The sequence below is a fragment of the Heterocephalus glaber genome, unplaced genomic scaffold (genome assembly GCF_053883595.1).
Source record: "Heterocephalus glaber isolate CG9 unplaced genomic scaffold, H.glaber_assembly_v1.0 deba00001452, whole genome shotgun sequence".
Lineage (NCBI taxonomy): Eukaryota > Metazoa > Chordata > Mammalia > Rodentia > Bathyergidae > Heterocephalus > Heterocephalus glaber.
This window is the reverse complement of record NW_028258302.1, coordinates 23218818-23241208: the sequence shown is the minus strand read 5'-3', so window position 1 is coordinate 23241208 and position 22391 is coordinate 23218818. Positions and strand designations below refer to the sequence as shown.

General features: G+C 55.3%; 1 protein-coding gene across 7 annotated transcripts in view; it reads left to right on the top strand.

Annotated features, from left to right (window-relative positions):
* Arhgef10l (Rho guanine nucleotide exchange factor 10 like) overlaps positions 1-22391 on the top strand; it is a 133745-nt gene that overhangs the window by 24519 nt on the left and 86835 nt on the right. For 6 of the 7 annotated variants that reach the window (XM_087215699.1, XM_087215701.1, XM_004850396.3 and 3 more), the window contains exon 2: positions 19899-19978. In XM_087215699.1, the coding sequence (XP_087071825.1) occupies positions 19942-19978 (37 nt within the window). In that variant the 5' untranslated portion in view covers positions 19899-19941. Of the gene's footprint in view, positions 1-10542; positions 10562-19898; positions 19979-22391 lie in introns of those variants that run through there. The other variant, XM_087215702.1, reaches the window with a different exon arrangement.

Genomic DNA, 22391 nt, shown 5'->3' with positions numbered 1-22391 from the left:
CTGCACTTTATCTTGAGGGCTGCAGGGAGCTGTTCGTGTTTCAAGCCAAGGACTGACACAATCAGAACCTTTTGTCCTGGTTACAGCCTGTGTTGGAAGGGACAGGAGACACCAGGGAGACCTTTCTAGGCTCTTCATAGGCTTGCTGATTCCTCCATCACCCTTGGAACTCTGCTGCTTCCTGTTTCCCAAGCTCCGCTCCTTTCTTTCTTCCAAAGAAGTTTCTGAGACTCAGAGAGATTAAGTAGCTTCCCGGAGGTCACACAGGCTATCAGGCCATCTGGGCTGGGCCTGCCTGATCTCTTAGTTGACCCAGCCCGAGTCTCAGGGAGGAAGCACATGGGAGAGATCCCAGGAGGGGGTGCATGGGAGACCCCAGATGAAGGTCCCCTGTGCCTCGTGCACTCAGAGCCTGGCTGCTGCTGCTGGGCTGGATGAGTGAGAGCGGGGCCTTCCCGAGGCGCTCCGTTTCTCTGAGCAGCTTCCTGGGCACCTGCCTCCTCCTTGGCGCTAGAGCAGGTTCCTTTGACACAGGTCGTGCCAGCAAGTGAGCGGGGCGTCCCCAGGGAGAGCAGCTGTGTTTACAGATGCCAGGCAGAGCCCTGCTCTCCCTTTTTTTTCTCTCTCTTTTTTCCTTCCTTCCTTTCCTTCCTTCCTTTCCTTCCTTCTTTCCTTCCTTCCTTCCTTCCTTCCTCTCTCTCTCTCTCTCTCTCTCTCTCTCTCTCTCTCTCTCTCTTTCTCTGTCTGTGTGTCTGTGTGTCTTTTTTTTTTCTGTAACAGGGATTGAACTCAGGACCTTGTGCTTTTGAGGCAGGCGATGGAACCACTGACCTAAATCCCTGGCCCTGTCTGTCTTTTTTTCAGTACTGAGGATCAATCCTGGGGTGCTTAGCTCCATTGCTCTGGGTCTGTGGTGAGGCAGAGCATCAGGGTGGAGCACATGGAGGAGCAAAGCTGCTCACCTCATGGTGTCTGGGAAGCTGAGAAAGAAAGGAAAGGGGCTAGGTGTGCTTATATCCCCATCAAGGACGCGCCTCCTATGACCTCACTTCCTTCCACTAGGCCCCTCCTTAAAGGTTCCACCACCTCCCAACCACACCACAGACTGGGGGATACTCCAGGGCCAAACATAACAAGTACTAAGCACACAAGTACTAAGCCAGTAGTGATCCTGGAGGCAGGCTGTCTGCATCCGTGCCTTGTTGCCCATGCTAAGTATTGTTCATCTCCAGGAGGCAGATTTCTACGGTGGTTCTTCCATTGTTCTTGACCTCTGGACAGTTCCTCACAGTGAGCACCTAGTAACATATTTCAGGACACAAGTGTTCCCCCAAATGTACAGATTGAATAATAGTGACATTGTTGTTCCCCTAGAGTTGCTTAAACTCTGTTTTTTTATGGTGCTGAGGACTGAATGCATGGCCTTCACACAGAGCTACATCCCCAGCTTTTTTCTTATTTATTTTGAGACAGGATCTCATTAAGTTGCTAAGTTGTCCAGGTTGGGATTGAACTTGTGATTCTTTTGCCTCAGCCTTGCAGAGGGCCGGGATTACAGATATGTGTCACCACGCTGGACTTGCTTAGACTTTTGAACTCAGCCATGGTGGGCTGTGGAGTTTTGGGAGACATCTGCACTGAGCTGTGAGAGTCAGCCCCTCCAGGGATTGGCAGAACCATAGCCCACCAACTGGATTTTCTTCTTTCATCCTCTGATGCCATTCTTCCCTGCACACTGTGTGCAGCAGGAACAGTGGGACCTTCCTGGGCCAGCAGGACTGGCTGAGGTGTCAAAGGCCAGCTGCTGAGGGTCTTCCTAGGCCCCCTGGCACACCTGGGAGGATGGCGAGTGGAGTCTGGGAGGGCGGGAGAGCCTGGGCACAGACACCTTTCAGCACCTTGGGCAAGGCACAGCCTGCTCTGGGCCTCAGTTTCCTCCTCTAGAGGACAAGGGGCTGGGTTGACGGGGTTTTTCAGTTCCCTTCAAGGCTGACATTCTGTGAATTACAGATTAATGGTGGCAGGGGCACATTGGGATCTTCTGGTCTCCCCCAAGTTTACTGGGATTCTTGGGGTCACCCAAGACTTCCCCATGTGTGCACAAAGGTGCTGGATAGAAGCAAGTGATCTTGGCACCCTGGGGACCCCGAGACCTGGGACTTGTGAGGCGTCAGTGTGCGTCAGGGTTGCCTAGGCCTCCTGCTAAGGATGCAGATTCTCAGGCCTCCCCCCAAGAGACTTGGATTTTGTAGATTGAGATCAGGATCTTAGAATCTGAGGGTTTTTTTTGTTGTTTGCAGCATCACACATGCTAGATAAGTGTTTTATTGCTGTGCTATATCCATAGCCCCAAATTGGCACTTTAAAAACCTCCCCCCTGTACTTAGCTGTCCCTACTCCCCTGGAACTGGAAGTGCTAGGACAGAAGTGACTGGCGTGATGGGGACTTGGAGATGCCCTCTTTGCAGCAGCTGGCGATGACTCCTCTGACCCACATACTCGTGGCCCCGGTGCTGGATGATGACTGGAAATGCAGGAAGCTTCTAAATAAGCAGATTCTCCTAAACCAGCAGGCCTCGCTTGGGCCCAGAAATTGCTATGCTTAAAAAGCTTTCCAGTCTTTTGTTAATTTGTTGTTCATTCAGCAAGTATTTGTTGAGGCCTGTTCTGGGCTGGCCTTCACCTAGGGGAAGGCATTGAGGATGTAATTGTAAGGGCTGACATGGGCTCCGACATTATGTCACCTACTCTGCAGCTTGTGAAGGAGACAGTTGATTACATAGGGATGCTTGGCCAGGTTGGGGAGCCAGGTGTCTGAAAAATAGAGGAGCCAGATTATGTACTTGGGGCAAAGGTGGGATTCCTAGGTAGCTGAGCTCCAATGAATTCTCAATTGGAGTAGAGCCCTGAGCATATGACTTATGGGCTTCTGTCATTTCTTCATTCACTTATTCACTGATCTCCCCGTCTACTCATCCATCTTGGCATCCATCCATCCATCCTCCCTCCCATCCATCCTGTTCAGTCTCCCATCCATCTTCTCATTGATCCTCCTCCCATCCATCCAGCCATCCACCCACCCACCATCCCCTGCAGTCTTCCACCCTTTCATCCACCCATCATCTCTGGACTCTGATGGACTGAGGGCTGCCCTGATCACTGGAGAGGCGGAAATGAAAGGCATTGTCCTTGCCTTCAAGGAACTCAGAGTCTAACAGGGAAGTCAGAAAACAAAGCAGGTGATTCTAATCCAGTGTTAGGTACTCAGCGGGGTGAGTGGCTGGCTGTCCCTGTAGTCATCACAGGAGACTTTCTTGACCCAGCTTGTGTGGAGGCTCAGCCTATAGGTGGGAGTGTCCCAAGCAGAAGAGTAGGGCCCAGCCTCTGGCCCAAAGGAGGGTCTTGCTTTGGGAGGCAGATCATCAGGGGGTGTTGCTCTATTTCCGTTCAATTTCTCAGTTTAGGCATAGTAGCACCCCCACCTCATACAGTTTTTGGAATGATTAAGAAAGTTGTGTTTGCAGAAGCCTTTGAGTGATACCTTGAACCTAGCCTCCAATGAATGGCAGCTGAAATGGGGTGGAGGATTAGCTGGGGCCATTTAGTCTGCAGGGGCAGTGGGGGAAAGGGCTGTCCTCCCCCAGCCAGAGGCACTAGGTGCTTAGGAGGCCTGTCTGGGCTTAGCACTATCCCTCCCTTCTTTCTGCCCCTGACTGACTTGAATTCTCAGGGGTGGTGACTCAGGTTCATCTGATGCCCTAGAAGATTTGGGCCACAGGGAGGTAAATATTAACCCCACAAACCTGTGTCCAGATGCCAGCCTGTTTGGACTGGCTGCCTGGGGGCCGGAGAGGCTCTGAGCCTGATGGCTGGGTAAGCAGTCACCCTCCAGGGAAGAAGGGCACCTACTCCTCCCCACCCCTGCCCAGTGGCCTGGGTTGCCCTGTCTGTTCTGCAGCATAGAGGAACTGAAGTACAGAGAGGGCAAGAAGGAGGCAGCTTGAGGTCACATAGCAATGGGGGTGGCCCTGTGGCTGCACCCGGGGAGTGTCTCCCCAAAGAGTCCCTGCTTCCCCACCCAGGTCCCAGGAGTCCCCTTGCTCTGTGTGGGTCACTCTGGGGTGCTGGGGTGCCAGTGGCTCCCGAGCTTTGCTCTCTGGCTCCGCCTTGCCAGGGCTGCACATTTCCTTGTGCAGAGGGCTCAGGCTGGTTGGGGGTCCCTGGCTGGTGGGCTGTCCTAGAGCTCCCACTGGGATTTGGGAGGAATCACATGGCCCAGCAGACAAGCATCTCTGGAAGACCATGTATGAGGCACAGTGGGGACCTGGGGCTGAGCCACATTCTTGTCCCATGGGACTGGCACAGCAGGAATGAGCTCTCAGGCTGGGGCTCAGGACCTGAGTTCCAATCCTGGTCTAGTTAACTGTGTGATCTGGGGCTGGTCCTTCACCTGGCTTGGTCTGGGGCACCCCTAAAAGATGGGACTAGCAAGCCCCACTTCAGACATTTGGTCAGATGAAACGAGACAGGGCTCCAAGAGTGCTGGTGCTTGGGAAGTCGCCTCCTCTGCCCAGGTCCTTTCTTCAGCTGAGAGGGGAATGAGACCACTTGCCTGGGTTTTGAGCAGCTGGAGGTGGGACAGAAAGTGGCGTTACCTCAACAGTGGGGCAAGGGAGGAGGGTGACCAAGGCTGGGAGAGAGGCAGGTACCAGCTTTGTCTCGGTGCTGATTCCATGACTCTGTAGTCAGAGGCCCCCTGTACCCCCCAGTTTCCTTGTGTCCTTCTCCCTCCTGCTCAGAGGGATTTGGAAACCCTGGGAGCCACAGGGACCTGCCCAGTGCTAGTGGGAGCTGATGGCAGGGCCAGGCTGCCACAGCCCAAGGTCCATGCCATCCTGCAGTGGCTAGGTAGATCCCCAGGGCCGTCTGGCTTCCTGGCTTCTCTGGCCTGCCCTGGAGCTGGCTACCAACAGAGTATTCCAAAGCACATGACTCATGAGACCAGCTGCCTGCAGCAGCAGGAGAAGGGTCCAAGGGTGAGCTGGGCCTGGGGCTGAGCTGGCTCTCTCTCCTGCTGCGTGGTCTTGGGAAATTCACTTGACTTTCAGACACTTGGGAAAGTATCTGAGCATCACAAGTTTTCTTCGACTCCATCCAGCCAACACTTATGAAGACCTGTTAGGTAGAAGGTGTGGTGCTAGGCATTGTGGGTAGAGCAGCTGACAGACTCAGGACTCTCTTCTAGGTTTGGTGGAGTCCGTGGGGACCTGCAGGGTCGTGAGCTCACCCCATTCCTGGTAGAGCAGAGGCTCAAAGGTGCTGGCGAGCATCTGTTTTATTCCCAGCTTTTGAGTGCCTTAGCTGGGATTCCGGGTGGACTCTTGTCCCCTGATTCACACTCAGCAGAAAGCATGGAGCTGCTTACCGGGGGACAGGACTGGTGTTCCGGGTCAGATCCCCAGTGTGAGGGAGGCTGCCAGGTTCCCATGTGCACCCTGATGGTGGCAAGGAGGAAATGCAGCCTGGTGCTCTGTCTGGGACATGGTGGGCACGTGAGAGCTGTCTGCTGGACTCATGGGAGGGACAGGCAGCCTGGGACCCACCCTAGCAGGTGGGACTGAGCGGGGAGGGAGGAGGAGGGGATCCTATGCAGGAGGGAGGAGCCTTGTTCAGAGAAGATGAGGCTGGGTGGGGTGGAGGTAGACACAGATCCTCTCCTGAGGGACAGTGACCTCCTGCCAAGGGAGCCAGCTCAGTGAGAGGACACGGGCAGTGACTCAGCCTAGGGCAGGGCGTGCTGGGGGGCCTCCATGACCCTGGGCCGAGAGACCAGAGGGGCATGTTGCTCAGCTGGCTCAGGTACATCGTTATGCCCAGGTTACACATGAGCAAACTGAGGCTTGGGAAGTGAAGCCACAGCTGCCAGGCAGTGAGCCCTGGATTTGGAGTCTGTGCGGTCTGATTCTGAACCGAATGAGGACTCTCGGGGTCCTGTGCAGGCTCTGGCTGCCAGGCTGGACTCCAGCCTCCAGAGGACCATCCCTCTCCTGAGAGCGCCTGGTGGGAGATGTACATCAGGATCCTCGAGGGACAGAAGAGAGGGATCCGATGAGAGGGGTCCCCCGGCATCAGTAGTACCCTCGGCCACTGCAGGGCAAGACTCAGGCTGAGGCAGTGACTGCCACCTGCTGCTCACTCTGGCTGGCACCGTGGACCCAGGTGCATCTCCAGTGTGGCCCGATTGGCCCCAGGTGGCTGTGGACCAGAATGCCCAGTGGAGTTTGCTTTTGAAGACTCTGTCCGGGACAGTGCGGCTGGGAGAATCCTCGGGAGCCACTGGGCAGAGTGCCTGTCTGCTGGGCCCCCAGGTCCCCTCCTGACATGCTGCCCACTGAGGTCTGCCTCTCATGGGATCCTTGGTCCCAGGCAGCAAGAGCCTGGCTGAGTGGTGACCAGGGGTCGCTGAGGTTTTACACTCAGACCTGCTGGAGGGGTTGTAGGCACAATGGCCCCGGTTCAAATACCAGACCTCCCCTTATTGACTCTGACAGTGAGCAGTTTTGACTGTGAGCAGTTTTCTTCCCCTTGCTGGGGTGGTGGTGCATACCTGTAATCCCGGCACTTGAGAGGCTGAGGCAGGAGGGTTTCCTTGAGTTCGGGCCCAGCCTAGGCTACAAAAAGAAACTTTCTTGGGGGTGGGGAAAGAGAGAGAGAGAGAGAGAGAGAGAGAGAGAGAGAGAGAGAGAGAGAAGAGAGAGCACCTCAGTGTTCCTCTTCCTAATCTCTGAGATGAGGATAACAGTAGTCCCTGTCATAGGAATTAAAGTAATTATAGGAATAAAGGTCTGGATCAGCACTGGGCAGTTCATGGGCAATAAGCACATGGAGCTGAGGTGGCGTTGATTTTGGCACCCGCTCCTCAGTGTCACTGGGCCACCCCAGGTGCTATTGACTTTGTTCCCTGCCCAGTCCTGGGACCTGGACTCCTCCTGGTCTGTCATGCTTGTCATGGGGGAGGTGGGTGGGGTGAAGAGAAGCAAGGGCAGCATCAGGCATGGACTCCCATCGGAAGCTTTGTCCCAGCCATTTGGGCTGTGATAACTGCACACCCCAGCCAGGGGCAGACGCCCATTCTCCTGGTTCTAGAGTTGGGAAGTTCAAGGTCAAGGTGCTGGTAAATTCCAGGCCTGGTGAGAGCCCATTCCTTACAGATGGTGCCTCCTTGCTGTGTCTTCCCATGGTGAAAGGTACTGGCCAGCTCCCTGGGGCCTCTTTTATAAGGCCACTGATCCCCATCATGACCTGTCACCCCCACAGGCCCTATCCCTAACACCATCACCTCGGGGGTGCACATGAGTTTGGGGGACACATTCTGAGCATGGCGGCCCCCCTTCTGCTCTTCCTCTCTGCTGTGCACACAGGGCTGAGGGTCCTAGGTGCTGCAGAGCAGTTACCTGTGCATTTGTTCATTGTTTCGAGGCGCCACAGCTGAGGGAACAGGGACTCTTCCAGCCCTGAGTCCCCCGAGGGCACCCACACGGCTGCTTCTGCTTCTTCCTCAGTTCCCCTTCTCCTGGCCAGGAGCCATGCCTGCCTTTGCACACCTGCCACAGCAGGCCTTGTATGTGGGGCATGTGCTAGGCCAGCCTTAGGGATGCAGGGCAGTCCCCTGGCTTTGAAGACCACATAGGTGTTTTTTTTTTTTTGTTACTGGACGTTGAACCCATCCCCAGCCCTTTTATTTAAAACCTTTTTTAGATAAGGTCTCTCTAAGTCATTAAGTTGCCCAGGCCCGGCTAGAACTTGTGATCCTCCTGCGTCAGCCTCCCAGAGTGCTAGGATTAGAAGTGTGCGCCATCATTCCTGACATAGACTAGTTGTTAATTCATAGGCTCAAGAGATGTTTCCAAAACAGCTTGTTGCTGTCAGAAGCCGAGTTGGGTGGTGAAGGTGTAGCTGGGCACGAGATGGGGTCCCTCTTCCCCACTGCCTGCCTCTCTCCCCCTCCTGTGTTCTGGATGCTAGGCCAAGGGGTGGAGACACAGAAAAGTAGGGGCACGGTCTGTGCCCCTCCAGTCTAGTAGGGTGATCTGCAGAAACAAGCCATGTAACAGACCGCCGTTTTTTCTGACGTTTGTGTCCCAGTATTTATCTGCTGTGGGAAACAGGGGCAGTGACCTTGGTCTTTGTGTCCCTGAGCTGATAACAGTAACACTACCCTGCATTAGGAGCCCAGCATTGCCCTGGGTCCTCAGGGACTGGACCAGCTGCCTTCAGACCAGGGTTTCTCTGCGAGGCACGAATCATCCCAGCTCTGTGGGGTGTTTGGTCTGGCTAGTTGGAGTCAGGCGTGCCCGGCCCCACACCATCATGGTCACCAGCATGGCCTCCAGACATCAACAAACATCTCTTGGGGAATCGAGTTGCCTGAGCTGAGAGCCTGAGCCTTGGGTGATCAGTAAAGCTGTAGCTGTGTGGATCAAGGAGATGGAAATTTTGAAATGGAATCCACAGTCTGCCCCCTCACCCTCCTAAAGCAAAGAAAGAGGAAAAAGCCCACACCACCACACACTCCTTGGGTGCTTAAGGGATCTGGTTCAGCATGAAATGCAAACAACTTGGGACGCGGAGAGGCCCGAGGGAAGGGCAGCGGGTCCTCACCCAGGTGGCCCGAGACAAAGCTGTGGGCAGAACCAGAGGCCCTCAGCCAGGTCCTGGTGCCCTCTCACTTGAGGGACAGTACAGGGTGGACAGGAGTTTCTGGAGCTCAGGGACTGCATCAGACCGGGAGAACGGAGTAGGGATATCGAACAGAGCCTGACTCTCTTTAGCCTGGACTTCTCCCCGGCTGCTCACCCCTGTAACCAAGGGCCTGCCCGGTCTCATCAGTACCTCCCTAGGACCTTTCATGCCGTCTGGCACGCAGGAGGCTCCATCAGTGATAATCACGTGATCCAGGGGGTGTTGGGTGGCAGAGGGGCCAGAGAGACAAGGCTGGCTTTTCTGTCATCCCCTTGGATGCTGTTGAGCTTCAGAGCCCCCGGGAGCGAGGGTCCAGGACCCCGGTCCCAACTCAGCAGTGCAGCAGGAGAGGTGACAGCAATGCTCTCTTCCTGGTTTGGGCCCTGCCAAGGAAGGACATGGTGCCCTGTCCTCCGTCAGAGAACCTGGCCCCAGGTCAGACCTTCACGGCTTGAAAAGGCTTTGTGTTGGCGGCCGCATCTGGCTGTCCATTCTAGTCCCCGCCCCTCTTTCTGGCACATGCTGTGTCCCCGTGGCCTGCAGGGAAGGGGCCTCTTCATCCCACCTCCCCAGGCCCCGAGTCATTCTGTGCTGGCTACAGGAAATTCCTGTGTCAGTTAACAGCTGGGGACAACTAAGATCGGTTTCCTGGGATCTTGACTCTGCAGGGGGCAGGAGGAGGGTGGGGGCTTTGGGGAGCTCATGTTGCTGAGTGTTAGCTCAGGGTCAGGCAAGTGGTGGCTGTCCCAGATCCCCATTGGCCACCCCTTCCCACAGTAGGAGTACTGCATGGTCAGCTGCTGCAGGAGGGGCTGCCATCTACACCTTGCCTGCACTGTCCCAGGACAGAGGGCTCTGGGACTCCTCATCTCTAGTCTGGGACCCAGACCCACCCCTTCTTGTAGGCCAGTGCTGCTCTCCAGTTAGGAAGAGGTGGCTGTTTATTCAGTCAACAAATGTTATTGTTGCAGGCCCTCAACAAAGCAGTTTATGTGAATGATTACCTCATTTAATTTTTTTTTTTTTTTTTTTGAGACGGTTTCAGTTCATGCTGTGCTGTACAGGCTGGCCTTGAACTCACTACTAGCCTAGTCTGGCCTTGAACTTGCAGCTATCCTCCTGCCTCAGGCTCCTGAGGGCTGGGATTACAGCATATGTGCCACCACACTCAGTTTATTTAATTCTTACAGCACCCTGTATGGTAGGGATTCTTTCTGTTTGTTTGTTTTGAGTCAGAGACCTCAGCAACTGCAGGCCAGCTCTCCCTGTCATGGTTGGGTGGGCTGAGCTGTTTTTAGCTCTGAGTTTTGCGATGGGTGTTTCTTCCCTGCCCAGGGCTCCTTGGTGGGCACAGTGGATGGCACTGTCCTGACAGAGGTGCAGATGGGGCCTGAGACAGATCACAGCCAGATGGGCCCCTGCGGGATTCGAAAGGGGGTCCCCTCTGCTCCCCCTGGCTCGCCAGCCCAGGGTGCCCTCAGCTCTCCATGGCTCCCAGTCTGGGGTCCCCTCTAGTTTCCACTTCCTGAGGCCCAGGGCCCTTCCTGGAAAGCTGAGTGCATGCCAGGTGTGCTTACCTGCCTGCTGCAGTGGCTGGTGATGACAGCCATGCGGTTCTTGGGTCCTGGCCCCCTCGCTCCCTGCCACATGCTTCTGACTCACTGGGGGAAGAATGTGGTCTTTTTGGGAGGAGCTTTTAAAAATAGCCCAATCCTTCCTCCACCCTGCCCCACCCTCTTTTCTGAAGACTCCTGGCACAGGCCGAAGACCTCTTCCCACACTGGTTTTGGGGAGCCGCCTCTCACGAAGCCAGGCAGCGGTGAGTGATTTCGAAGCTCACCCAACTCCGGGAGCTGTGTTGGACACAGGCTGATGCAGACTGGGGAGACGTGGTCCTAGGAGTGGGTGCCTGTGGGCCACCTTCCCCCTCAGGGGCTGACGTGGGGACAGGGATTCCTTCATCCATGGCTGCTGTGTATGGGGACTGCAGACAGAGTCACCAGGCCCTGCCTTTGTGGGGTCTTCATGTTAGCAGCTGGAAACGAATAGAAACCAGTGAATCCTGTGAAGAGAGGAAAGCAGGGTTGGAGTAGAGAGGGAGGTGTGTGGGATGTTGAGAAGGTGACCCGATAGGGGACTTGGGAGTAGCCAGGCATGGTAGTACACGCCTGTAATCCCAGCATTTGGGAAGGAGGGATTCAGGAGGATTGGATCACAAGTTCGAGGCCAGCCTGGGCCATTTAATAGGACCCTATCTCAAAATAAAATAAAATAAAAATAAAGACTGAGAATGTAGCTCAGTGATAGAGCAGTTGCCTAGCCTGCCCAGATCCTGGATTCGATCCCCAGTACTGGGTGGGAGGCTGTTCTAATAACAAACCAGGTAAAAGATGCTGGTGGTTTGGACTGGGGGTTTCCACTGAGAAGTGGTCAGATCTGGGTGTGTTTTGAAGGCAGAGGCAGCAGGATTTGCGGATGAAGGAGACATGGGTGTGGAGAAAGAAGATTTCAGGATGACCCCCAGGGTTCTGGCCAGAGCGGCTGGCAGGAGGGAGCTGCTGTCTGATGGGAAGGCACGGGATAGGAGGAGCAGGGTTTCGGTGCTCAGCTTGGCAGGCGCTCAGGAGGTGGGGGTGTTATGAGTCAGGTGCCAGTGGAGCATGGGGCGAGGGTGCCAGCAGGCAGGGGTCTGGTGTTCAGGAAGGGTCAGGCCGGGAACGTCACTGCGCAGATGACATTGAAAACCACGGCTTGGGTGAGGCACCTTGGGAGGGCGAAGGTGGAGAAGAGGCTGAGGCTGAGCCTGGGAGCCTCTGGGTCAGAAGCCTGGAAGGGGAGCCGGGGGTTTGGCAGGTGGTGCTGGCAGGTGGAACAAGATAGGGACCAACATCCATCTGCCCTGTCTGGCGTCCCAAGGCTGCTGGATGGTCTTGGGAGATGGCTCAAGGGCTGGGGGGCAGACACCTGCCTGCAGGTAGCCAGCTCCCAGGAGAGCAACAGGAGACTCAGCCCAGCCATTCGCTGCTGTGTCTCGGTGAACAGTGACTTCACGTATTTGCATCTGCCGGATCTGGGAGAGGAACTAGAGTTGTCTTTTGGTGGCCCCAGCCTGTACCCTAGAGAGCTGTCTCTGTGTCGTATAAAACCCGCTCCTTCCTCTGCGTGGATGGACAGGCTCCATCGTGCTCTGGCATCTGTGCAGAGCCCACGAAAGGAGGGAGTGACTCATGCTGCTGCACCAAGATGTGAGCTGTGCACTTGCTGGGACGGGCAGGGGTCAGGACTGCGGGCACGCTGCTCAGAAAGGCGGGGGCACTCGGGGCTACCTTGCGTGCAACTCGGGAATCCAGCTGATCCAGCTGTGCCAAACCAAATCTTTTTTTTTCCTTTGTTTGTGGAGATGAACCCAGGGCGTTGGGCATGCAAGGCAAGTGCTCTACCACTGAACCACAGCCCTAACCTTTTAAAAATATTAATTGAGAGCCGGGGATTTAGCTCAGTGGTTCCACCGCCCACCTAGCAAGTGGAAGGTCCTGAGTTTGATCCCCAGTACCAAAAAAAAAAAAAAAAAAAAAAAAAAATATATATATATATATATATATATATATATATTAATGGATTGATTGATTGGCACTGGGGGCTGGACTCAGGGCCTTCCTATGGAGCTACAACCCCAGCCCTTTATGTATTTTTATTTATTTATTTTTAATTTGAGACAGTTTTACTAAGTCACTAAATTGCCCAGGTTAGACTAGAACTTGTAATCTTCCTGCCTCAGCTTCTCAAAGTGCTGGGATCATAGGTGTGTGCCATCACATCTGGCTTCTTTTCGTTTTTTGTTTTGAGACAGGATCTGACTCAGTTGCCCAGGCTGGTCTCCAATTTGCAATCCAACTGCCTCAGCTTCCCAAGTAGTTGGGATTATAGGCGTGTGCCACTGTGCCTGGCCAAACCCGAATTATTTGCTTACAGAAGTTCATGGGCAGTGCAGGAGAGGTGCATGTTGGGTGCCTAGGATGCCTTCCTTGCTTCCAATTCAGCAGGGTCCTCCAGAGGTCAGGGCGGGAGCTGCTAGTGTGGAGGAAGGAGTCGAGCTGCAGATCCTAGCATCTCACGGTCATTCCCACCTTCTCCTTCTGGTGACTGAGCTTCCTTGAGCAGGGAGAGGAGGTGGTGGGATGCTTATTGACATGGTCCCAGCAGCAGCACACGCCCGCTGGAATGCCAGCTGCCAGCCAGCATGGAACTGTTATAGGCTTTCCTGTTTCTAGGAGGTTTTCCAAGGCTCTGTGAGGGTGGGTGTGTGCACAGCCCGTGTCTTGTGTTGCTGTCCCCTGTAGGCCTTCAGGGTGTGCTGTAGTGTCCTGGCTGCCCAGGATGTGTCTGAGGGCCCTGGGGCCCTTTGGAGAGGAGCTTGGGGGTTCCTCCCTGGGCAGAGTAGCTTTTCCTACCACTCTGGCTTTGGAACTCCCAGCCTGGCCTGATCCTGGAGACAGAGGGGTTAATGTGTTTGGGGCCTGGGAGGGGGAGGTGGAGGGCTGGAGAGTCTGGTGGCCCACTCTCTGTCACTTGCAGCTTCCCAGGCTGCACTCGTTTCCCAGGCAACAGCCCCCAGGGGTCCCCATTGCAGGGTTGCAGGGGCGTGCATCTTCCCACAGTGGCCTCCTGGGGCTGTGGCTGCTCCTCATGCTTCCTGCCCACGATTATTGACCAGGGGCTGGCCTGGGAGGTCAGTGGGGGGCTCCTCTGGGACAGGCCTGGGACAGAGCCTCCATTGTCTGCCGCTCTGGCCATTGACTAAGCTCTCTGCCTCTGCCTGGGGAGGAGGGCCTCCTTTGAGAGCCTCCCTCTTCCCTGCCAAAAGGAAAGGACGCTAGAGCCACCTTCGGCTTGGGAAGCCCCAGAGTGGCCCAGTGCCCGGTGGGTATAGGGAGGCCCTGGCCTGGGCTGACTATGTAGCTCTTCACCTGCATCATCAGCTGGTGCACTGCCTGAGGGTCCTGTCTTCCTCTTCCAGAGCCTCCGTGCCTGGTAGCTGCATGGCCTTGGGGACATCTGCTTGCCTCTCCCAGGTCCCACAGTGAGGAGCTGTGGACGCCCTCCCTCCTGGCTGAGGACCCCATACTTCCTGTTCCCATCCCAGGTCATTTGCATCCCTTTCTCCTCCCTGAGCCCTGGCTTCCAGACTGGGTAGAGGCCACTGGGAGGCTGAGGCCTCACACCTGCCCTTCCGTCCATTGTTCTTCCCTCTTCTAGGCAGAGATCACCCCCAGGTCCACTGTGTCCCCCTCCCCCCTGGTCTCTGCCCTCTGCTCAGATGACGGAAGAGTTCCTAGGCTCAGGGTTTGGTTTAGTGGCTGCTGTCAGCCCAGTAGAGAAGCCCAGTGCTCCCTAGGGAAGAAGACCCTTGTGACAGGGGTGTGTCCCCAATCCTGTATGTGCCATCTGTGCTCTTGGGAAGTTGGCTCTGGGCCCACGACCAGGTGCACCTTGAATCAGAACCTCTAGGACTGGACCCAGGACACAAGTATTTTTTTTATAGTTTCCCAACCAGGCTTGGGAAATGAGTTGAAATGAGTCAGGGGGCCAGTGTTTCACAGAAGAGAAACTAGGCCTGGGTTTTGAAGATTGAGTAGGAGTTTGCTTGCTTTTTTTTGGAGAGAATTCCACCTGGAGAGAACAAATTGCCTGAGCAAAGGTCCAGAGCAAGGGGAAGAATTTCAGGCCAGGTTGGGGGCTGCTGAGTCTGGAGAGGTCAGGGAGGAGGGGAAATCTGGAGGTTCCTGCTGAAGGTGATGAGGAGGGGCTTGCAGCAAGGGCATGATGTGGGAAGTTGGTGGAACAGTCACTGTGGAGCTGAGGTGGGGGTGGGTTGGCGAAGTGCACATCCGATGAGATTCGAAAGCCAGAGGCTCTCGGGGACATGGACATGTGGAGGGGCTCAGGTCCTGACCGGTCCAAGACCCCAACCTCCACTTCTTTCGTGGCTTCCAGGACACAGCACTGGTGTTTCTGGGCTTGGGTGGGCACCCTAGCTGTAGCCTGTGCTTGCCTGGATCCCTGCCCCTCGCCCCCAGCTCTCCCATCCTCAAACATTGAGGACCCCATGTGCAGCCTCCCTGCCTTTCCGGTGCTCTGCTGCATTTCTCTAGACTGGTGCAGGTGGAGGAAAGAGGGGAGCCTCCTGCTGGGGCTGGGGTGCAGGATGAAGGTGCAGGCAGACGGGCTGCAGTTCCTGTGGGGCCCGCAAGTGCATGGACTCTGAACTCTAGGGGGATGAACTGACGGCACTTTGGATTAGCAGAGCTGAGAGACACCTACTGTGTGAGCTGGCAGTCCAGGGCATGGGAAGTGCCAGGCTGGGCTGCTGGGCGGTGCATCTTGGACACTGAGCTGAGCTTCTCCCTGCACACAAGCAGCGAGGCCTCCCCTGCTCCCTTTCACCCCTTCCTGTCTTAGCATTGCCCAGAGAATCGGCTACCTCCTCCCTACCCTGCACTGTGTAGTGGGCAGGGAACTCTTCTGAGAGAAGAAAATGCATACACAGCCTTACTGTTGTGATGCACAGCGTCACAGTCATAATAGCGGCCACTGTGAACCCGGAACACGTGTCGCCGCTGGACGGATCTTGCTAGCTCGCAGGGATCATGCTGACTCGAGGAAGGGATTCCCCGTTGCTGATGGCTTGGCTCAGCTAAGCTGAGCTGGACTCAGACTGTCCTGGCTCTGAGTCTCTTCCTTCTAACCTCGAAGGTGTCACGGTGCCTCAGGCGAGTCCCTTGCCCTCCTCTGACTCAGGTTCCACATCTGCAAAGCAGGAGCAGCAGCACCACCTGGGTGCTGCCTCCAGCTCTTCCTGAGGACCAGGTATCTGTTCTGTCTTTTAAAGTGCAGGGTTGGGTCCCCCATACTGCAAACAAAACAGAACAGTGTGGATGCTTATTTTCACTTCTCCTCCTCACTGTGCTCACTGTGGAGGATCTAGGAAATTCAGAAAGGAAAAGGAAAAGGAAAAGGAAAATCCCCTGCAACCTGGTTCCCGCATGAATGTCCATGTCTTACTTGTCCGCATCTTCTTCCTCTAGCACAGCCGGGACACAGGAGTGGCTGGACTTCAGTGCCTGCTGCTGGACCTTCCTTCTTTTCTCTTCTTTTTCCTTTCCTTTCCTTTCCTTTCCTTTCCTTTCCTTTCCTTTCCTTTCCTTTCCTTTCCTTTCCTTTCCTTTCCTTTCCTTTCCTTTCCTTTCCTTTCTTCTCTCTCTCTCTCTCTTTCTTGACAGGGTCTTGCTACTTAGTCCAGGCTGACCTTGAACTTGTGATCCTGCTGCCTCTGCCTCCCGAGGGCTGGGATTCCAAGAGTGCAGCACCACAAGCACCACACCCAGCCCGCCTTTGGTTTTGTGGGCTCTTCTTCACCAGTGCCCCTTTTCTGGACACTGTAGTGGGGAAGGTTTGGACCACTCTTCAGAGAGAGGCCCTGTCCCAGGGCATCACTACCCCGTTCTCTGGGTGCCAGCTTCCTACTGAGCACAGCTCCCAGAAGCCTTAAAAACAGCAGGCAAATAGCCGAGCTGCATGCACAACACCCACTTTCTAGAGGTGAAGCCTGAGTGTGTGGGAGGGAAGGAGAGGCCCAGGCCGGCTTGTGGACGATCCTGCCATTCCAGGTCATTGCCACCAGATCCTGACAGCTCCAAGTCTTGGCCTCCAGGGTCCCCTAAACTCCTGGAGTGTGGACTCTCCATATAGGACCCTGTTTGCTGTCACTCGTTTTGGTGGTGATGGTGCAAGAATGGCCACTGTGGCCCTGGCCCCGCCTGCCCAAGGCTTTGTGCTGAGTCAGGCGTCCTGCAGAGACCTCCAGGAGACCGGTGGCAGGATCCCCACTTTGCAAGGCCTAACCCTCTTTTTTTAAGTTCTGGCAATGCTGGGTATTGAACCCATGGCCTTCTCATAGAGCTACATCCCAGACCACTTTTTATTTTGAAACAGGGTCTTGCTAATCTGCTAAATTACCCAGGCTGAGCTTAAACAGGTGATCCTCTTGCCTCAGCCTCCCAAAGTGCTGGGATTACAGGCCTGTGACATGAGGCCCTGTAGAATCCCCTCATTATAGATGGGGACACAGAGGCTCAGCTCAGCTCCCGGTGAGGAGAGAGGATGTCAGCCTGGGACTCTTAACTCCCAGCAGGGAACTGTGGGGGTCACAGCCACATACTGTATGAGGGGTGGGAGGAGGAATGTTAATGGCAGTCACAGGCCAGCATGCTCAGGGATCCTTCTGAGGGCTTTACGTGCTTGTCCTCTGAATTTATGGGCCCATGAGGCTCTGAGGAGGTGGCAATGGCTGCTCCCTCACCTCCACCCTTCTGAGGCATGTGGCGTGTATTCGAAGTGGCAGTCACAGCCCTGTGCATGTGTGTGGGAACTTCAGGGCCCCTGATTAACCTGCACCAGGAGCCTCCTGGATCCCAGCCCCAAGGTCCCGGAAGCACTGTGATCGGGATGTTGAATTCCTGTGCTGAAGAATTCTTCTGACGAGAGATCTTGTGTTGTCACCTGGTCCCCTTGCCTCTGTGCCCTGGGCCCTCCCAGAGCCTCTGTTTCCCCATCTGTAAAGTGGGGGTGCTGCAAAAATGAGCTTCAGGCTCTGTGAGTGCTGGTGCCCCCTCAAAATCTGGGGACAGTTTTAGACTTGGAGCAGAGGGCTGGGAGGGGCACTGGGCTTCTTATCCTGGGAGAGTGGGGTCCCAGGTTTTGGCTGCAGGATGGAGTAGCAGCTCTTTCCGAGTCATCTTCTATACTTAAGGAGCAGTTGGCCCATGAGGCGGGGCCAGGCGCCTCCCTTTCTCCTTCTGTAAATGGGTGCAAGGCTCCTCTCTGCTTCCGTCCAGAACCTGTGGGCCCAGTGCCTACAGAGGAAGGGTGAGTGGACCCAGGGGTTATGCAGACCAGGGGACCCCAGAGGAGGACCACTGTGGGGCTGTGGTCACATCTTCCACCTGGGAAGGGCTTTGCCGATGCTTCTGCTTGCTCCCAGGCCCCTGCCAAAGGTAAAGTCAGAGTCCTGTGTGTTTTCAGTATGGGTCTGAAAGAGACAGCCACATACCGTGGAGAACTGTGTCTTCCTGGGCCCTGTGTCGAGGAGAGAGCCCTACAGACCTCCGGTGCATCTGCTCCAGGATGTGGACAGTGTCCGGGCTGCATTGTGGATAACACCCAATGACTAAACAGCCTTGTGTGGTGGACAGAGGTGACATCAACTATGGTCCATCCTGAACCATAGGGTGCCGCCTCGAAAAACAGTGAGGTCGACTTCCATGCAGGGTTCTGAAATCATCGCCGGGATTTAAGTACAAAAAGCTGTTACAGAGCTGGGTGTCGTGGTGCATGGAAGGCTGAGGCAGGAGGATTGCTATGAGTTTGAGGCCAGCCTAGATGACATAGTGACATAGTGAGTTGGAGGCCAGCCTGGGCTGCATAAAAACAAGAAAGCTACTACAGGGTGGGGTCCATCTGGCTCCTCCTGTACACACAAGGCTGATCATCCAGCAGTCCCATATCTGCAGGGCCTGTGTCCCAAGACTCCCAGAGGTGCCTGAAGCCATCGATAGTACTGAACCCTAGATATACCATACATACGTGCCTGGGTAAAGTTTAATTTATAAATTAGGCACAGTAAGAGTTGAACAGCAATAACTCCTAATAAAATAGACCAGCATTAACAATATGCTGTAGTAGGAGTCATGTAAACTGGTCTCTCCCCATTCCTCACAATCTCTTAGTGTGCTGTGCTCGGCTTTCTTATGAGGCTGTGGGATTGGAATGACGTCTTCGTGACAGGTGAAGCGAGAGGAGAGATAGGTTCGCTTCATAGCGTCAGGCTGCTGTTGGTGGAAGGTTTGTGGGTCCGGGGTGGTACCGGCTGACCAGGGTGCCGGGCAAGCTGGTGAATATGTGGGGTAGCCCTGGAAGGAGTCTTAAGAATCTGGTAACAATGGTTGCTTCTGTGGGATTAGTGCCTGGGATGGAAGGGAGACTTCTTATTGTACACCCTGCTTTGTGTGAATTCCGGAAGGCACTAGGGAGGGCATAGTGTTACCTTAATGGGCACAGATTCTGGAGCCCTAGGGCCCAGGTTTGAACCCTGTCTCTTCTTAGCTGTGTGATCTTGGGTAAGTTGCCACCCTCTCTGGGCCTCATTTTCTGATTTATAGTTTGGATGAATACACGTTAATGGTCGGGTGATGGCTGTTATGTGGTAGCCTAGGTGAAATATCTGCTGTTGCTGATCTGCCCATTTGCACGCATCACATTGTTATTTGGTAAGCCGGTGTTAAGGCTGTAGAAGGGAAAGAAGACAGGGATCCGGCTGTTGGTGACAGAGCAGACTGGACTGGAGTGCTTGGTGCCCTCCTCTGCAGGGACCTGGGGGGCCTCAGCTCTCTCGGGGGGAACTTTCCTCACTTCTTGGAAGGGGATGCCTGGCAAGGTTGCCCCAGCCCCGGAAGCCCACCGAGGTAGAGGCCTTCTGATGTGTGAGCCCAAATGAGGCACCGCCAGGGGCAGGAGAAGCTGGCGGAGCCCAAGCCTTTGGGGACTCTGCCCCAACTCATACCGTCGCGTCTCTGTGGCCCTTTCCTTCCTACGCCCATGTGCCAAGGCCTGTGGCCCCTTGCCAGCTGGCCAGTTCCATGGGGCAGGACAATGTGACAAAGAGAGGGTGGCCTTCAGCAGGGCTACAGGAGGGGCCTGGTGAGGACAGCCAGCCCCGAGGAGCCTGTGGGGCCCATGCAGCCAGGAGGAAGAGGTGCCCAGCCATGCTGTGATGGTTCAGGGGAACTGGCTTCTGTAACTTGGGGCTGGGGGTCTGAGCATCCCCTAAGCCAGAGGGGACAGGGAGGGACCCTCCTAGCTGGACTGCAGGCTCCTGCAGGCCCCTTGGCACTGGGCAAAGGAAGGTCTGTGGCAGCAGTGGCTTCGGGGTTAATGATTTACACTGGGTGGAGGCCGAGTCCTTTCTGGGCCTGCCCTGTGCCCTGGGAGCTGCTGGGAAGAGTCGCCCCTGGAGCGCACATGTTGTAAGCCAGGGACCCTCTCTGTTGCCAGAACTTGGCCTGAGCTCCATCTAACTGCTTCCCGGCCTTTTTCTACAGGCGAGCGGTGAACACGGTGCTGGCCTGAGCTGGACCGTGTCTGATGGCTTCCTCCAACCCGCCTGCACAGCCTGCTGTAGGTACGTACCCTGGCGCCTGCCTGCTGTCCCTCCCCACAATGGCCCCATGGGGCTGGGCCACAGGCTGCCCTGGTGCCAGTCTCGGCTCTACTGGCCACTCGCCCTGTGCCTGCCCTCCTCTTCTGCCTCCGTCTCCTTGTCTGCAAAGTTGAAATCATTTCTTCCTGTCGAATAGGCACGGGGCAAGGGCTAATGTGACCCTGTGCCTCTCAGATGGCCTGGAGAGGTGGATAGTTTGGGGCCTGGGACTGAGGTGCGCCTGGGGCTGAAGTTATAAGTCAAGGGTGGGGAGCTGGGGTTGGGGAAAGGGCCAGGCCATAAGGTCAGCCTAAGGGTTGCCAGACTTAGGGGGAAAACAGAGACAGAAAAAGTCCCTACTTATACTAACGAAGTTATTCATTGTTGATCTGAAATTCAATCCAGTGTCCTGTATTTTATTTGGCAGCCCCAGCAGTGGCCTCAGTTTCTGCTGGTGGCATCTGGGCCCTGCTGAATGAACTGGACCCAAGGCCATTTCACCCACTAGTTTGGCTCCCTGTCCTTGTCCCCCTCCTCAGGGAAGCAAGATAGCAGAGAGGTCACAAACACGAATTTGTCACCTGCCTCATCTGGGTGTGGATCCCAACCCTGCCACTTACACTGTGAGCTTAGCTGAGTGACCTGGTGTCCCATGGCCCAGTGTCACCATTGATAAACGTGTGGTAATAATGGCTCCTTGCCCTTGTCATAAGGTTTAAATACAGGTCAGGCTCTGGCATGGGGTGATCAATGGCTCCATGAATGGGAGCTGGGATGTCATTGCAGGGTGTTGGCAGGACAGACCATGGGTGCAATCCCTTGACCTGGGTAGGGCCAGATGGCAGTCTTGTCCTCCCTGAGCAATCTTCTAGTGTGGGGCCAGCTCTGGGGACGCCCAAGCCATGGCTGTGGTGGCTTCCGGGATCCCTGCCTCCGGGACTCATTGGCTTAGCTGTCCCAAGGCCTGGGCGTGTCCAGGAGCAGGAAGATATGAGTGGCCCCTGCTGTTCCATCTGCTCAGATGGCAGGGAGGGGCTCAGCTTGGTTCACAGTTACCCAGGGCTGGGTCCCTGATCTTCCTTCTAATAAGGCACAGCATCTGGTTACCTGGAGGGGGACAGCCAGCTGGGAAGAGACTTGGGGACAAGCGCCCCTCCTGCCGTGCCCGGGACTTGGGGTCCCAGGATGACCTCTCTGGCCCGGCTGTCAGAGGCACCCTGCTCCCTCTCTCCTTCCTTCCAGGAGGGCCCAGGTGCAGGTGTGTGCATGTGGAAACTTTCATAGTGCAGTTAGTTTGTGTGCTCAGCCAGCATTGGATGTGTGTCTTTGCCCCAGCTCTGCCTAACACTCCTGGTTCATGCACCTGGACTGCTCGCCTTGTGCTCTGCTTTGATTCTGGGAGAGCTTCCTTTGTCTCACCAAGCACAACCCAGTTCCCGAGGAGAGGGTCCCCTACACCCCAGCTCAGTGGTGACCTCTGCCTCTTGTGTCTGCAGCCCCTGGGCACTTGCTCCTGCTGCCACCTCGGCCTGGGGACCTGGTCCTCACCCGAGCATGGCAGACTTTTCTCCTCTTGCAGGGCAGCTGGTGCCTGGGCCTTTGCTAAACCAGTGAGTGCTGGCCATCCCCTCTCTCAGCACCGTCTCTGTCCCTTGTTTGAAGTTTGCCCCTGCCTTGTCAGCCTCCCTGACCTGCAGTGGCTTGGGACACCCGGCCCTTGGCCCCAGAGCTGCCAGGTGCCGATGCACAGATGCAGGGGTGATGCTGATGGGCAAGCTGAGGCTCTTTGCTCTTAAAGGGAGGAGTCTGGGAGTCTCTGATTGCTCAGGGTGCAAGGTGGCCTGGGGCTGAGCCTGGCTTGTGTGTGGGGAGGGACCATCCATCCCACTTGGGGACAGGGTAGGCTCTGAGAGGCTGTAATAATGACAACAGTGACAGGAGTCATGAGGATGATGATAGAATGACCATAATAATCAGTGGCATCATCTTCCTAAGAGTAGCTCACAGCTGGGTGTGGTGGCACATGACTGTGACCCCTGCAGGGGAAAACAGAAGACCTTACATGGCACACACTCAGTATAACTGACACAGAAGTACTGAAAACAGGGTCAAGATTATACCAAATGAAGCTGGGGGTTGTAGTGGACACCTTAATCCTAGCACTCTCAGAAGCTGAGGCAGGAGGATCTCAGATTTGAGCCCAGCCTGGGCAAATTAGTGATTTAATGAGACCCTGTCTCAAAGTAAAAAATGTTGATACAATTCAGCATGAAGGCCCTGGGTTCTGTCCCCAGTACTGAAAACAATCATACCAAATATGGCTTTATTAATATTATAAGGTTTAAAAATATCTAAAATAATTAATTCAATACCAAATGTATTTTTTTATTTGGTA